This window comes from Paramormyrops kingsleyae, chromosome 7 (assembly GCF_048594095.1).
Source record: "Paramormyrops kingsleyae isolate MSU_618 chromosome 7, PKINGS_0.4, whole genome shotgun sequence".
In the NCBI taxonomy this organism is placed as follows: domain Eukaryota; kingdom Metazoa; phylum Chordata; class Actinopteri; order Osteoglossiformes; family Mormyridae; genus Paramormyrops; species Paramormyrops kingsleyae.
In genome coordinates, this window is record NC_132803.1 from 2,460,944 (window position 1) to 2,477,689 (window position 16,746).

General features: G+C 46.5%; 1 protein-coding gene across 2 annotated transcripts; it reads left to right on the top strand.

Annotated features, from left to right (window-relative positions):
* The first annotated feature begins 93 nt into the window (after window positions 1–93).
* letm2 (leucine zipper-EF-hand containing transmembrane protein 2) lies at window positions 94–16,410 on the top strand. 2 transcript variants are annotated; one of them, XM_072714029.1, is made up of 11 exons: window positions 94–188; window positions 1,109–1,183; window positions 1,406–1,862; window positions 2,702–2,849; window positions 7,224–7,357; window positions 8,202–8,405; window positions 8,823–8,942; window positions 11,755–11,874; window positions 12,455–12,544; window positions 12,668–12,730; window positions 13,465–16,410. In XM_072714029.1, exons 2-11 carry the CDS (start codon window positions 1,137–1,139, stop codon window positions 13,516–13,518), a joined length of 1,437 nt encoding a protein of 478 aa, XP_072570130.1. In that variant the 5' UTR covers window positions 94–188; window positions 1,109–1,136; the 3' UTR covers window positions 13,519–16,410. The 2 variants fall into 2 exon arrangements, with proteins under 2 accessions (XP_072570130.1, XP_072570131.1); XM_072714030.1 differs by having other exon boundaries at window positions 130–378.
* The last annotated feature ends 336 nt before the right edge of the window (window positions 16,411–16,746 follow it).

Sequence of the window (16,746 nt, forward strand, 5' to 3'; positions counted from 1 at the left end):
CTTCTTCAGCCAATCGGTCTCGCAGAGCGCCGTGAGCTGTACTGGGGTCGGGGTCTCGGGATTGGCTGCTCGGTGTGCTCGCCTGATCCTCTACGTCACTGGCCTGTCAAGTTTGTTTGACCTGCAATAACCTCTTCAATAACAACGGGGCCCTCGCGCCAGCGGCGGCGCCTGTCCGGGACGGATAGGTACGTTAGATGACTGCGGTGCGCTTTGATTTCCGACCCTTATATATGTGTTTTCAGGTAACACACCTACATTAGTGTTAAAACTCACGGCTAAAAATTCGAATGGATCGTACTTTTCACGGTGAACCGGCGTCTTATTGCGACTGAAAGTGCTTGTGCGTGTCGGAAATTTGACTCCGACTATCTTTAGGTGAGTTTGCTCCTTAAGATAAAAACGACGATTGAAACAAGTGAAAAGATGCCGGGAAAACAGCACTGAAGGGATCTGTGTTTTAACCCCGAAACGTTATTTTCCTTTTACTTTTGGATATGCAGCTGCGGTTTTTATTTTCTTCCCCAGCTTTGACTTTGGCTTCTCCTAAATAATGCATTAGTAATACAGAAGGGCGTGATAGGCGTTACTTTTTTTTGCATTTTGTCCCTAGACATAAGCTAGCCGCCGTGTCACGAAGCTAGTTAGTGTAACTATAGGAGGCGAGTAAGTTAACTGACAGCCTGAGACGATCATGCCGGCTGGGCGAATGTACGATGTCCAGATTTCGGCTGCCTGCAAGATCAGATGGGTTTCTAATTTCCCTCATACTGGAGGGAATGTCCATTGAAACATGTAGGGTTTTTGGAGACTTCATTACTGTTTAGGATCTATGGTGTCCGCTGTCCTGAATTCTTCCTGATCAGCTGTCACCTCTTCGCCTGGGAGGGTGTCCCTGCATAACACTGCTAGTACTTACCGCTGATTTTGGCTGGAGAGGCACGTGTTTCTAACATTAACCAGTGTCGCGGGTATAATGCAATGGGTAGTAAAATGGCTTTAAAAAGAGAATTCATGCCCCCCCCCCCCCCCCCCCCCTTACACCGTCAGTGATATTAAGGTGCAGACACTGGAGGTCGCTGTGGGCACTGAACTGTAATTATTTCAGGAAACGGGACCTGTGTCTTGCATGGACCATGGCAGTGTTCAGTTCTCAAGTGCTGCTCGCTGTGACGAGATCCAGGTGAGATGTCTTGCTGCAATTTGAATGAGCAAGGCAGGTTTAATTAATAGGATTCAGGCACAAGCTGGTAACTATCAGGTCTGTTTAGCGTTTTTGATAATTCGAAGTTGACCTTTATTGTAACACTCGTTAAATGCTCTCGCTTGTATCTTGGATAATGCATCTCGCCTGTCAAACCACTGCAGTGTTACACTCCCCACATTGTTCGCTTTTTGGTTACAGGGGGACCTACTTGCTTTCAAAAAGGCGTGGCCGCTTGTGCTTGCCCCCCACGGCATGTGTTCGATACCACCTGGAACTTACTACGCAGCCCGTGGGCCCCTCATGGTTATTACACCCCCACCCCGTGTGGACTCCCGCCGGCTCTGCCTGCACGCCGGCTCGTCCCCTCCACACCTCCTGCGCCTGGTTCCAGGAGGCTAAGGAGAAGCCAGCCGAGGGCAGCCCTACGCAGAATGACAGCCCTCCTCCAAAGGATCCCGACCCCGTCCGCCCTGCCCCCACCCCTAGCGCTGCAGAGATAATAGTGGCCAGGAAATCCCTCGGCCAGAGGGTGTTGGACGAGCTGAAGCACTATTACCATGGATTCCGCCTCCTGGGAATCGACACGAAGATCGCCGGGCGGATGGTGTGGCAGCTCCTGCACGGCCAACAGCTCACCAGGAGGGAGAGGAGACGAGTAGGGGAGCTTCTCCCTGCATTTTCATTGCTTTCACAGTAGCCCTTGTTTAGCCCCCCCGCCCCCCTCATTCTGATGGTTTGGTCTTGGGAATAGGTGAAGTTATTATTTCCCGTCATCATGACTAGGACTGCGTAATATCACATCACGCTTATTTTAAATATTTTTTACTTAATATTGTGCCATCTATAAAACAAAAAAGGAAATTAAATTTACCTGAAATTAACTGTAGCCAAACAGAACTTATCTTCCAAGAGAGTATGTCAAATAAGTTGGCAACAGACATAAATCAGTAGTAGTAATTTGTATAACCTAGACTTATATGTAATAAACGTGTCGGACTTTAAACTGCAAAATGTACCACCACACCACCAAAGTCTTTTTACCTTGTTTATTCACAATGATTCCTCTTTTTAAAAGATGTGGCTGCTGATCTGTCCCTTTCTTCACCACCACTTCAGTTCCTATCGCTTCCATGATTTACCAGAACAGTAGTATGTGGCGTGTTCCACTAGCCGTATTTAATATTGTGCAGCCCTAGTCATGAACTTGAAGATGGTAGAGCACCTTCTGTCGTGGTCTGATTGTCCTGATATAATGCAGGACTTAACTTGTTTGCTCTTTCTTTTGCCCAAATGTGTTGTGGCATAACTGATGTTTACGAGTTTGGTTATGAGACTGAGTTAGTGTTTTTCTGATTTGAAAGTGTGATCCAAGGTGTTTTGGATGTATAACTCTATATATGTTCTTGTTGCATCAGTTATCATGGTGCCTGTCTATAGTTTGTGCTGCCTGCCTTCTGCTGCGTGCTCTAACCCAGTCCGCGTCGTCTCCCCTAGCTCATGAGGACATGTGCAGACCTCTTCCGCCTCTTACCCTTCATGGTGTTTGTCATCGTTCCGTTCATGGAGTTTCTCCTGCCGGTTTTCCTCAAGCTCTTCCCTGAGATGCTGCCGTCCACCTTTGAGACAGAATCAAAGAAGGCAAGTCCAGGTTTCCACTCTTCCTGCCTGTCCTGTGTGGACACCAGTTTAAAACTATGTTCACATGTGGTTTATGGTTTTCTTTGAGGGAATAGTTGTTCAAGCTTTCGTGGATGTTCTATGAAGCCTTTCATTTGAATCACAATCATGAACCAAGTTGATGTGATTTAGATGCTTTTATCTGATAATATAGGGATAACACAGGCCGGTTTTCCACTGCGCCAGGTAACGCACTTTTCCATTGACTTCCAGTTGAGGAGCGTTACCAAAAGTTCTGGTACCTAAATTACCAATCCAGCTGGGTACTTTTCTGATACTTCAGTACTTTTGGTGAGACTTGCAAACACTTTGTCAGCTGGTTATGCAAATAGCCGACCTCTGAAATGCAATGCAGGTATGAACAATGATAAACGAATTTAAAAAAAAGAACAATAATAATAAATAATAATATATGCGTCGACAAATGAAGATACCCAAGCTTTAATTGAGATCTGGTCGGAAGATCCAGAGTTCAAAATAAATTTTCTAGCAAGCATGTCTAGGAGTGATGTAAATTGCAAGGATGAAAGTAAGAATCAAAGGAACAATCATTAAAAATGCAATCCTTGCTAAGTTTTGTTTCCAATGACAAAGTAAAAATGTTTTAGTGCAACTTAAACCCTCCCCGCACACTATAATGTCCATACTGAACAAATATATGAAACAGCCTGATCTCAAATGAGTTATCGTGGTCCTTGCGATATGAGAATCGCATTAATGTTGCACATCAGCCAGCCCTATAATATACCATAGTCATTATTCAAATTCAGTACAAAATATCCCAACTCGCTTTGTGATGTCATCAAGCCCTGGTGCCACTTTTATGCCAGTGGAAAACCAGCACCTTGAAGAACCAAAAGAACTGTACCTGGTGCAGTGGAAAAGCACCATAGTATTGTCGCAATACCAAAATCATGACTTTGATACAATACCTGCCTAGAATGTTTTGATACCAATACCACAGCAAAAAACTAAAACGGCAGGAAAATTAATGGATAAATAGATGGAACTTCAAATGATTTTTTAATTAATTAAATGGGCCCAACATATTTAGTCAATATCAATCAAATGTAGCCTGATATGTCACAGGTGCAGAGCAATACTGAACATGTTGTGACAAAACTACAATTATTCAGCTGCAGCTGCTGAGCTATACTGCCATTGAACATTAAACTGCTCACTACATAGTCTGTGGATTATCTTGAGTAACCAGGTCGTGATTTCTGGTAAGAGACATTGCTGTTGAATTTTTCTAATGTATTGTTTTGGTACTTTAAACAACACAGAAGGAATGCCATTCAGTCCCATTATATTAAAGAGAAGATTGGCATTTCTGTGGCTCGTATTTCCAAAACTAGGCAACTTCCAGCAGAACAACATTGATTGGTAGATAGATACATTTTAGAGGCGTTTTAGTGCTTTTTCAGTTTTGGGGTGAACTGCCCCTTTAAACATTAAGGCTATCATTGCTCTTAATTTTGCTTCTCAAACTGAAATGGTAAAAAAGTTCACTTGTCACCAAAATAAATCACATTTATTTCACTTATTTGAAGGACAGGCCTGATAATCATGTAGCACATGTGCTAACCTGGTGCTCTTTAAATCCTTCAGATAAGTTGGGATGTTTGTCGGCGAGCTGCATTGCTAAGTTCAGCGTGTTTGCTCCCTTTATCTGTTATTTTAAATATCCTTTACACGAGCTTTGCAGTGCCTGTGGGTTTGCCCTGACTGTCAGCCACGTGAGCAAATTAATGTCATATTTTGCTTTGTCCGTCCACTTTTGTTGACAAGTTGTGGATGATTGTACTTGCAGCAATGGTTCTCCTGTAATGGTATCACAGGGAATGAGTCCTTACAGAAACTATATAGTGATGTTCACTTCTTTGCAAATATTTGTTCTTTTTGTTATTCTCCTTGTTCTCAGAAATATTATGTGAATGCTGCTTCCAGCCAATATTCATTAAAATTAATATTCATATTAATACTTTTATGAATGTTCAAATTAGCACCACCAGCGCTATAGATGCAACTACTACAATAATGGAGATTATTATTGTATCGAGTAAGGGGTTGGCACTGTTGCCTCACACCTCTGGGACCCGGGTTCAAGTCTTCTACATGTGTGTGGAGTTTTCATGTCCTCAGGTTACTCCCGTTCCCCCCCCCCCCCCCGTCAAAAAACATGCTGAGATTAAGTTACCAAATTGCCCATATGTGTGCATGTGTGTGGGAATGCCGTGTGGGGGAATGCCGTGTGCGGGAATGCCGTGTGCGGGAATGCCGTGTGCGGGAATGCCGTGTGCGGGAATGCCGTGTGAGTGGGCACTGCCATGGGGTGGCACCCCATCCTAGGTTGTTCCCTGCCTTGTACCCTTAGCCTTTGGGATAAGTCCTACTATAGGCATTTTTTGAATTCTGTACGAAATACCTGCTTTGCGTTGTGATGTCATTCGGAGCTGATACCAGTTTTTATGCCTGTGGAAAACCAACACCTTGAAGTACCATACCTTTGGCACCTTCTTGAAGTACCATACCTTTGGCACCTTCTTGAAGTACCATACCTTTGGCACCTTCTTGAAGTACCATACCTTTGGCACCTTCTTGAAGGACCATACTTTTGGCACCTGAAATGACAAGATATCTCAGTACTATTTCAGTATCTGAATACTGTGCAACACTAAAGCATCCTTACAGGCCATTAGCATTCAGTGTGATGGCTGTTCCTGATTACAAGGCTGTGTCTTGTCCTTTAGAAAAGATCTATGCTGACTCTTGTTTGGAATTAGATTGTTTTTAAAATAGGCCTTTGTTTGTTGCTATCTAAATATGTTTATGCTTGACCGGGGAAAAAATAGCTAAATATGTGCTCCGTGTTCTCTGTGGACTGATAACAGAGTGACTGGTACGAGTCTGCAGGCTCTTGTCATGCCCTCTAGGGTGGGGGGGCTTGCATCGTTTACTTAGTTCAGTACTTGGGAGTGACAGTGATCTTTAATTTCAATGAACCTTTTGACTGTTCAGGCCCAGATCCTTTAAATCAAGAAGAGCGTGGCTTGACTTCGAGACAATCTGCAGGAGTACATCGGATCCCAAAACTCATGGTTCAGATCATATCACAGTTTTTGAGTTGCAGATTGGATTATTTTTCTGATCAGCAAAATAAAAGGAGAGACAACTAGCTTTGCTTTCGATTCATTACTTAAAGAACGTAAAGAACTCAAACCAAGGAACCTCTACATTTTTAACATGTCCTGTACATGTGAAATCACAACTGCTTTGTCTGTATCTTTTCACTTCAACTCTGCATTGTACAGAAGTCCATAGGGCACATCCATCATTATCTTTGTCTTATTTTTCTTGTGATCTCAACATCTGTGGTTCACATGCATGCCAGACTGGGAGGGGAGTCCACACTGATCACAGGTCCATTACATCACTGCCTCTCAGACTCCTGCGTGGAGGACCAGGATACAGAAACAATCTAAGAGAAACCCTAAGGTTTTACCTAAGTTGCCCAGGTGTGTGTGTGTGTGTGTGTGTGTGTGTGTGTGTGTGTGTGTGTGTGTGTGTGTGTGTGTGTGTTTCATACAGAGCTCCCTAACCTCTAATTTCCCTAACTAAAAACTAGGGCTGCAACTAATGAATACTTTCACATTTGAATATTTTCTTCTGGAAGCAGTGCTAGGAGGACTGTCGACTCATACCTGCCATCTTTTCTGTTTACTTGTGTTTTGTGTGTGTTACTTGTCAGAGGAGTTGTACTGGTGCCACATTGTGGACAGAATGTGAATTGCACATTTCAGTTATTTGAATGAATTTTTCTATTCGAATCATATATATATATTAGAATCTTTCCGATGTCTCCAATATTTGTTGCACCGCTGCTGAATTATTTGCTAAATGTGACTCATTCAATTATTGGATGGATGGATGGATAGATGATACATACATACATATATGCCTTATTAATCCTGAAGGAAATTCAGCACCAAATAATTTGAAACATATTGTTCTTATTTTCCTCTCCACAGCTTTGCTTAAAGTTGTGCCTCCTCATATCTGATTGTTTCTTTTGCATTGTGGCTTTGCATATAGCTCCAGCACTGCAGTCATCCTGATTCCATGGTAACAGAGCCATCTCACATGTAGAGTGGATTTAGAGTCTCAGTAGTTTGTTTGTCATCACAGAATTCAGGACCGTTAACATGAGCTACTAGGAGCTTACTTGCTGAATGACTGTCGCCTGCAGTGGTCTGAACGTAACTGCATATCACTGTATGAATGATGACTGTGTGTGTCTAAGTCATGCCTCTGTCCCTCTCCTCCTTCCTGCAGGAAGAGAAGCAGAAGAAGTCTCTGTCTGCTAAGCTGGAGTTGGCCAAATTTCTGCAGGAGACCATCGCTGAGATGGCCCGGAGGAACAAGGCCCAGGTTGGAGCTGAGACACAGAGGTTCTCCACCTACGTGCAGAAGGTCAGCTCCAATGGTCATCCTGTTTCCCTGCTACTGGGGGGGGAGGTGCGGCTTTCAGTGTTCTGCTTTTTGGGGGTTAATTGACTTTCTCAAGGGTACAGTAGTGGGATCGTCTTAGGAGTCACAGTGGAACAGTCCTTTGTAATCTCCATTGGTATATGCCATGCTTACCTTTGCTGCTCAACCTCTGGATGCTGTTGTGTGTTTGTGGCCCCACGTCAGTGACTCGTGCTGTGAGAGCCGAAAGGACACACAAACAAAGGACTGTTCCTTTATCTAACCACAGCTGCACTTCTATTATTAGACTGTCTGGATTCCCAGTCATATGTGACCATATTTAGGAGCCTGGGGTGTATGAGCAGGGGTAGCATGTCTCCGCTGTGGCTCCATGTGTGTGGAGTTTGCATGATCTCCCCGTGTCATCGTGGGGTTTCCTCCAGGTAATCCAGTTTCTCCCCACAGTCCAAAAACATGCTGAGGTTTATGGAGTTACCAAACTGCCTATAGGTGTGCATGTGTGCGAGTGTGCATATGTGCGAGTGTGCGAGTGTGCATGTGTGTCTGACTGTGCCCTCTAATGGGTTTGTGCCCCATCCTGGGTTGTTCCCTAACTTGTACCCATAGCATATTGAATAGGCTCTTGACCGTCACGACCCTGGGATGCAACTCTTGCTCCTAAGTTAAAATTCAATTCAGTGATTTGTTGATATTTGCCCAGTGTTGCCCCCCCCCCCCCCCTCGTCCATGCTTGGTTCCTTCCCACAGCCTTGGGATACCCCATATCCTGCCTGATTGGGGTATTAGCTAAGATGGGCAAGCCGGTGAGATATTTGTTGATGTGCAGGTGCGCCACACGGGTGAGCAGCCCACCACCAAAGACATCGTGCAGTTCTCTAAGCTCTTCGAGGACGAGCTGACCCTGGAGCACCTGGAGCGCCCTCAGCTGGTGGCCCTCTGCAAGTTACTGGAGCTGCAACCCATCGGAACCAACAACTTGTTGCGCTTCCAGATGATGATGCAGCTGCGCACCATCAAGGCAGATGATGAGGTCAGTAGGTTGTAGGGTCACGTCCCCCCAGATGGAGAGCGTACGTGTGCCAGCCGTGTGCGCAGCTCATTATCTCATGCATTACTGCTGTAATTTGCTCTTCACTGCGCTGCAGATTTTCACTTTATGAATGTTATTCATTAAAAAAATAAAGACTGATGCTTTTCCTATTAAACTTGGCAACTGCCTTAATTTTAAGTCATCTGTCATGGTTTTTATATATTATGCATGAATTTAGTTAAATATTTTTGGTCATTATTATGGGAGATGCTAAACTTAGCATTGTTCTGACTGTAGGTGACTACGTTCATGCGTTAAGCTGTGCGCTAACCCAGCAGTTTTGTTCCCCAGTTCATCAGAGGCCCTTGCCATTTGTAATCCATGGCGCTCTGTGCCCATGTGTACACGTGTCCACAGATGATTGCCAAGGAGGGCGTGGCCACCATGAGCGTGTCCGAGCTGCAGGCGGCGTGTCGCAGCCGGGGCATGCGCTCGCTGGGCCTGACCACGGATCAGCTCCGGCAGCAGCTGCAGCAGGTATGATGCGCCTGACAATCTGCTCATGCGAGTTTTACATACACAAAGATTGAAAAGTGATTGGTTCAGAGAGAGAACCAATCAGATTGTAAAGGAGGCAGGTCCAAGCAACTAGAGCAGGCAAAACCAAAACATCTGATTTGAATCGTCTGACATCTGACCAAGATCTGATTGGTTATCTCTCTGAACAAATCATTTTTCATTCTCCCCTCAGAACTTTTTTGTGTGAGTAAAACTCCCATGAGTCTAACAATCCACCAACCATGCTTTGTTTTCCTATTTTAAAAAAGCAGTGTGTGGCCGGTGGGGGGGGCCGGTGTGGTGATTCACTGGGTAATACTATCTCCTTACACCTCCAGGGTTGGGGTTTGATTCCACATCTGCTGTATGCGTGGATTTTGCATGTTCTCCCCGTATTACTCGTTTCAGTCCAAGGGTGTACAGTGCTAACTGGCATCTCTGAAATTTCCCTTGTATGAATGTGTGTATCCCATCCAGGGTGTACCCTATACTGCTTGTCAGGCTCCAGGGTCCCATCCCATCCAGGGTGTACCCTATACTGCTTGTCAGGCTCCAGGGTCCCATCCCATCCAGGGTGTACCCTATACTGCTTCAGTCAGGCTCCAGGGTCCCATCCCATCCAGGGTGTACCCTATACTGCTTCAGTCAGGCTCCAGGGTCCCATGCCATCCAGGGTGTACCCTATGCTGCTTCAGTCAGGCTCCAGGGTCCCATCCCATCCAGGGTGTACCCTATACTGCTTCAGTCAGGCTCCAGGGTCCCATGCCATCCAGGGTGTACCCTATACTGCTTCAGTCAGGCTCCAGGGTCCCATCCCATCCAGGGTGTACCCTATACTGCTTCAGTCAGGCTCCAGGGTCCCATCCCATCCAGGGTGTACCCTATACTGCTTCAGTCAGGCTCCAGGGTCCCATCCCATCCAGGGTGTACCCTATACTGCTTGTCAGGCTCCAGGGTCCCATGCCATCCAGGGTGTACCCTATACTGCTTGTCAGGCTCCAGGGTCCCATCCCATCCAGGGTGTACCCTATACTGCTTCAGTCAGGCTCCAGGGTCCCATGCCATCCAGGGTGTACCCTATACTGCTTCAGTCAGGCTCCAGGGTCCCATGCCATCCAGGGTGTACCCTATGCTGCTTCAGTCAGGCTCCAGGGTCCCATCCCATCCAGGGTGTACCCTATGCTGCTTCAGTCAGGCTCCAGGGTCCCATGCCATCCAGGGTGTACCCTATACTGCTTCAGTCAGGCTCCAGGGTCCCATCCCATCCAGGGTGTACCCTATACTGCTTCAGTCAGGCTCCAGGGTCCCATCCCATCCAGGGTGTACCCTATACTGCTTCAGTCAGGCTCCAGGGTCCCATCCCATCCAGGGTGTACCCTATACTGCTTCAGTCAGGCTCCAGGGTCCCATCCCATCCAGGGTGTACCCTATACTGCTTCAGTCAGGCTCCAGGGTCCCATGCCATCCAGGGTGTACCCTATACTGCTTCAGTCAGGCTCCAGGGTCCCATCCCATCCAGGGTGTACCCTATACTGCTTCAGTCAGGCTCCAGGGTCCCATCCCATCCAGGGTGTACCCTATACTGCTTCAGTCAGGCTCCAGGGTCCCATCCCATCCAGGGTGTACCCTATACTGCTTCAGTCAGGCTCCAGGGTCCCATCCCATCCAGGGTGTACCCTATACTGCTTCAGTCAGGCTCCAGGGTCCCATGCCATCCAGGGTGTACCCTATACTGCTTCAGTCAGGCTCCAGGGTCCCATGCCATCCAGGGTGTACCCTATACTGCTTCAGTCAGGCTCCAGGGTCCCATGCCATCCAGGGTGTACCCTATACTGCTTCAGTCAGGCTCCAGGGTCCCATCCCATCCAGGGTGTACCCTATGCTGCTTCAGTCAGGCTCCAGGGTCCCATCCCATCCAGGGTGTACCCTATGCTGCTTCAGTCAGGCTCCAGGGTCCCATCCCATCCAGGGTGTACCCTATGCTGCTTCAGTCAGGCTCCAGGGTCCCATCCCATCCAGGGTGTACCCTATACTGCTTCAGTCAGGCTCCAGGGTCCCATGCCATCCAGGGTGTACCCTATACTGCTTCAGTCAGGCTCCAGGGTCCCATGCCATCCAGGGTGTACCCTATACTGCTTCAGTCAGGCTCCAGGGTCCCATCCCATCCAGGGTGTACCCTATGCTGCTTCAGTCAGGCTCCAGGGTCCCATCCCATCCAGGGTGTACCCTATACTGCTTCAGTCAGGCTCCAGGGTCCCATGCCATCCAGGGTGTACCCTATACTGCTTCAGTCAGGCTCCAGGGTCCCATCCCATCCAGGGTGTACCCTATGCTGCTTCAGTCAGGCTCCAGGGTCCCATCCCATCCAGGGTGTACCCTATGCTGCTTCAGTCAGGCTCCAGGGTCCCATCCCATCCAGGGTGTACCCTATACTGCTTCAGTCAGGCTCCAGGGTCCCATGCCATCCAGGGTGTACCCTATGCTGCTTCAGTCAGGCTCCAGGGTCCCATGCCATCCAGGGTGTACCCTATGCTGCTTCAGTCAGGCTCCAGGGTCCCATCCCATCCAGGGTGTACCCTATGCTGCTTCAGTCAGGCTCCAGGGTCCCATCCCATCCAGGGTGTACCCTATGCTGCTTCAGTCAGGCTCCAGGGTCCCATGCCATCCAGGGTGTACCCTATGCTGCTTCAGTCAGGCTCCAGGGTCCCCCCCCCTGCATCAGAGAGGCTGCGCGCTCACATCCTGCCCCTGAGAGCATGACCTGCCCTTTCTAACCATGTTCCTTCCCCAGTGGCTGGACCTGCACCTGAAGGAGAATGTGCCCCCATCACTGCTGCTCCTGTCCCGGGCCATGTACTTGACGGACCTCACCCCCAAAGCCCCCATCATCCCGCCCGTGCCCAAGCTAGAGGTGAGGGGGGAGTGGTTTTTGAAATGTCTGCTGTGGCTGTAGCATTTAGCATTTTCCTCCGTGGGTTTTTAAGTTCGCGTTTTTATTCTCATGTGTTGAATTACTCAACACAATGTTTCCCAATCGCGTCCTTGGGGAGCCATAAACAGGCCACTTTGCTCCTGGAGCTGAGAAGGAGCTAAAACATGGACCGACTCCTGTGCCCCTGGGGACTGTATTGGGAAATGCTGACTTAATGTTTGATAGGGCCTGATCAAAGCAATGCAGCTGCACATTTTTTCCAGATTGAGTTATGACCAAAACAGGGCCCTGGTCTCCCCAATGGGGGGGGGGGGGGGGGGGGGGGGGGTGTGTGTGTAACATGCTCCTTATTTTTAATCATCACTGGGATCCACACTTAGCCTGGCTGCTCACTCAGAACCACCCTACTGGGGGCAAATCCCCCAACAACATAGAGGTACACATAGAGGTACACAAAGGTGGCAAGAGTGTCTGGGCTTAGTCTTAGAGAATGCGTGAGGAGATCGGACATCCAGGGGGGACTCAACGTGGCTTAACTTCCCCACCTCTACTACCAAAGGTTCCCTCGGGTGCCTCTAAATCTGACCCCCCGGTGCAAGCGGAGCCCCTGTCGGCCAAGCTGGACCCCGCTACTGTCACCCAGGACAAGGTGGGGCTTATCCATGATGAACTCCTGCTCCCCAGACTCGCTAGGCCACGTACGACCAAACCATTTTATATCACGGTCAAACTTATGGCTTCATTTAACCATGTTTCACATTATGTTCTCCAGGCAGAGGAGATCTTGGACAAATCAAGTTCAGATGCACCACCAACAACTACGCAAGTCATACAGGTACAGCTGAAAGCAGCCAGCGTAGGTCAAGGGTGTCACCTGTCGTATTATTATTGTTTATCTAAAAATGCAAAGACTTCTGGTGTGTGTGAGTGTAAGTTATGGGAAATGATAAATGGACATTGCTAACTGCTAACTGAACATATTAGCAAAACAATATTTTAGTTATTTGTTTTCATCTCTTCTCTCTCGCTCCCATGATTTGGTCTGGCACTAATATTGTGGGGTTTGTCTTTGTTTTTTTTTTTGAAAATATATTTTGTACAGCACTTTGGTAAACTTCAGTTGTTTGTAAATGTGCTTCAAAAATAAAAATGTACTTACTGAAAAGTCATTAAAACTGACAGCCAAACAAGATCATGGTAACTTTGGATTGCCCACAAATGCTGATCCTAGATCAGCACAAGCAGGATTGTCCAAACTCAGTTTTTCCTGGGGCTCAGGTACTAATTAAACTTATTAAAAATTGAAAACTGAGGGAAGAGGTACTTGGTTTTAATGGCTGCTTCTTTATTATTTTTTTTAATCGGCTCTTATTTGACAGCTGAAAGATCAGCTGAGTTACTGTCTAATTGTTCCACTTTAGCTCATAAAACCAACGTGCTCTGTAGCCTTGGTGGAACACTGGAGAATCATCACATGAGCTCAGTGTAGTTTACAGCTGAAAGTGATCAGTTGGTTTTAGGTTTGAATCTCGATGTTCACACTCATCCATCCTTCTTGTGCATTTTCAGGTGAAAAATGCAGAAGCGTCCCAAAAGTCCAAGATGAGTGCAAATGGGGTCTAACAGTCCTGCTGTTGGCATCGGCTTTCCTCCACGCGTTTTGCGGGAACAGACGTGCCCTCTGCCCACTCTATACGCTGCTAGGACACAAAGCGGTGGGCTGAGCACCCAGAGTGGCGAAGGTCCCTCCCCAGCCCATCCTCGGACCCCACCCAGCTCCATGTGGTGCAGCACCAGATGGCCCGGAAGCAGCGAGGAGGTGGAGCTTTCCACGGGACTCCTGCCTCACCCTTCTGTCCCAGCAGAGTGGTCTGTCCCACAGTGGATGACCTCTAACCTCTGACCTCAACCTGTCACTGTTTGCACTCCACCAAGAAAGGAACTAGGAGACAAATACCTGGTTGCATCACAAAACTCTGTAATCTCTTTTTGACAATAATTAGTTTGACGCCTGGCCACAGAGCCGTAAATTGTATATTTGTAAATACTTTGTAAATGAAGGCCACCGGTGTATTATATTCAAAGCAGTCCATGCCAAATTTGGCCTACAGTAAAGACCTCTTCTAATTTCAGACCACACTTAATATGATGTAAAGCAAGTAAATGTAGTATTTTTTAAAGATTAAACATTTATTTAGTTTCCGATGAGGTATACTAGATACACCCTATGGCACTAAACTTAGATATGTGACTTTATGAATGAGTGTATGGTGTTAATATCATCACACCCCCCAAATTGCTTTGTGAAGGGGTCATTTTCAAAAGCTTTTTCTGCCGTCTACGTTCCTGAAATGTTACGCATTAGTAGCTGGGCAGGGACCTCTCAGTATGACGTGGGATGGATTTTGTTACAAATTACAGAGGCAGTTTTATATAAAAACAAACTAAATTTATTTCGGCATATAAAACCACAGTGGTTTGAAAACGCCTATTCTCCTGTTTATGTACTGGTTATTATTCCTGCTTGTAAGTAATATCCCAGTGATTAATTGGATCAGATGTACACATTTATTTGTAAATATTATTGTCCAATTTCTGGAAAACCTTTGAAAACCTCAGATATGTCAAGGTTCATTCTTTTCCATCAGTATTGTTTTTTTGTCCCTCAACTGTAAAAATAGCTGAATTATCTGCTCAGCTTCTGCCTCCAGATGCCAGTGAGCCGCAGTGAATGCTGTCCTAAGAAGTTCTTCACTGTGATGGTGTGTGTGCATAGCTGTGTACATGCAGTGCAGTCAATCCACATAATCTTCATGTGTATAACAGAATATTCCGACGATGTATTTAAAAGCTGCTGATTGTGTAAAACAAGGACCATCCTTATGCTTGAATCTCCCAATTCTCAAAGGATGGCTTATCTTGCTCCTTGTTTTATGCCTTATGTCAGGGGTGGGGGACCTGGTCCATGGAGGGCCATGCGGGTGTTTGGGATGGCCTCTCGATCAGTCAATAACAGAGCGTCCCCAGGACTGGAGTGGAGAACCACTGCTTTATTACTGACTGATTGACAGGTCGTCCCAAAAACCGGCACCCCCGCCGGCCCTCCATGGACCAGGTCCCCCCCCCCCCGCGATATGTGGTCCCATCTTCACTGCCCTGATGTGCCTAACATCAGCATAGGCTGTGACTTATCTTCACTGGTCAATCCTAGCCATGCCACCTGCATTAATGTGGTTTTCAGATGTGCTTGGAAATTGCAGACTCTTATTCTGACCTCCCCCATTCCCATATGGAATTATGGCAAGATATGGAATGTATTTGATTAAGATAGTTTGAATATTTCCTGGTGCTGCAGTGTCTCTGGTTAGCACTGTCGCCTCACATCACTGAGGGTCAAATCCCACCTTTGCCCTGTCTGGAAATTGTCCTGCATCCCATCCAGAGTATAACCCCGGCCTTGTGTCCTGTGTTGCTTGAGATAGATTCCTGGTTGCCCAGCGATAGATGGATGGATGGATGGCAGGCAGGCAGTTAGTGTTTTTCTTCTTGCCTTTAGAATATGTTTTATTGGGTTCATACATCCCTTCGTCCCAGAGCGATACACACTGTGTGAGGTGATGTTTCCAAATGCAGAGGGAAGGTGTTAGGAGTTGATGCTCTCTGTTCCTTGGTTTGCATGCTGTTCTTTCTTCTGGCCTTTATATGACTTTAAGCCGGTGTTTTTCAGCCCAGTCCTCACAGTGCCATTCTGCTCCCTCCTAGTTCCCAATACACCTATATGAGAAGATCAGTGTTCTTCATGGTTTGGTGGTAGCTGGGAGTGAGTGAAAACGTGGACTGTCCGGGGTCCGCCAGGACTGGGTTGAAAAACCCTGGTTTAAGTGATTTGCATTGTTTAGCTGTTACTTTAAAACAACACCTGCAGAGAGGAAGACCCACCTGCAAGTGACCCGTTAGGACCTGCCCAGCTAACCTCTGGGTGGGGGGGGGTGTCCTTTCAATTCCCACAAGGCCTTTCTGTGCCATTTTACAGTCAGTTACATCCCATATAAAACACTGCACTCTGGTTCTGTGGGACTTCTGTAATTCCACCTCTCTTGTGTGCATTGAGAGTATTATTTTTTTTACATCTGGTACAGAGTGAGCAAGAGATTTAGGGGGTTAAGTGGAAGATGTATTAAAAAAGAACAAACAAATGACTTGTTTCATGCTGTTGCATCAAGAATGTCCTCAGTTAACTATTGTTCATTCTAGGAACGTTTACTGAACGTTATGTTTGGAGATAAGTACGGAGATGTTCAAAGTGTTCAGTTTTCCTGATGTTCCCAGAATGTTATCCTACTACTACAATTAAGAATGATAATGGGTAACCCGTAAAGGGCGCAGAACAGTGAGCAGAACTATTGCTTTGTACCTCTAAAACATCATGGGTTCAAGGCTAGACAACTCATTCACACTATACACAAATAGTCCTTTCATAATATAACATTTTTATTAAACAATTGTTCAACAATATTTGGATCAGATAACATTACTATCATGCTGACATTGACGGAACCTTTGTTCAAAGGTAAAATGTAAGAACATTCTCTGCCAGCGTCGAGAAGATCTTTTCCTAATGTCTGAAGTTCTGGAAACATACCCTGTTAGCTGGGTTGGTGTCCTTCACACGAGAGCAGCATCTCACCAGAATATTCTGTATTACCTCTAGTTCCTTTTACTCATTTTTTGCTCAGATTTTTGAGGGATGTAGAACATTCTCACAGAACTTCAGGACCCCAAGTTTCCTTGTAGCCCTCTTGAGAAATTCATTGTAATATGTACCGTGCTCACAGAAAGTCTTGCCATATT

Excerpts from the sequence above, each read along its gene's own strand:
- letm2 (XM_072714029.1), top strand. The coding sequence starts at position 1,137 with ATGGCAGTGTTCAGTTCTCAAGTGCTGCTCGCTGTGACGAGATCCAG. Across the intron at positions 1,863-2,701 it reads CCAGGAGGGAGAGGAGACGA|CTCATGAGGACATGTGCAGA; the intron begins GTAGGGGAGCTT and ends CGTCTCCCCTAG. Across the intron at positions 12,545-12,667 it reads CTACTGTCACCCAGGACAAG|GCAGAGGAGATCTTGGACAA; the intron begins GTGGGGCTTATC and ends TATGTTCTCCAG.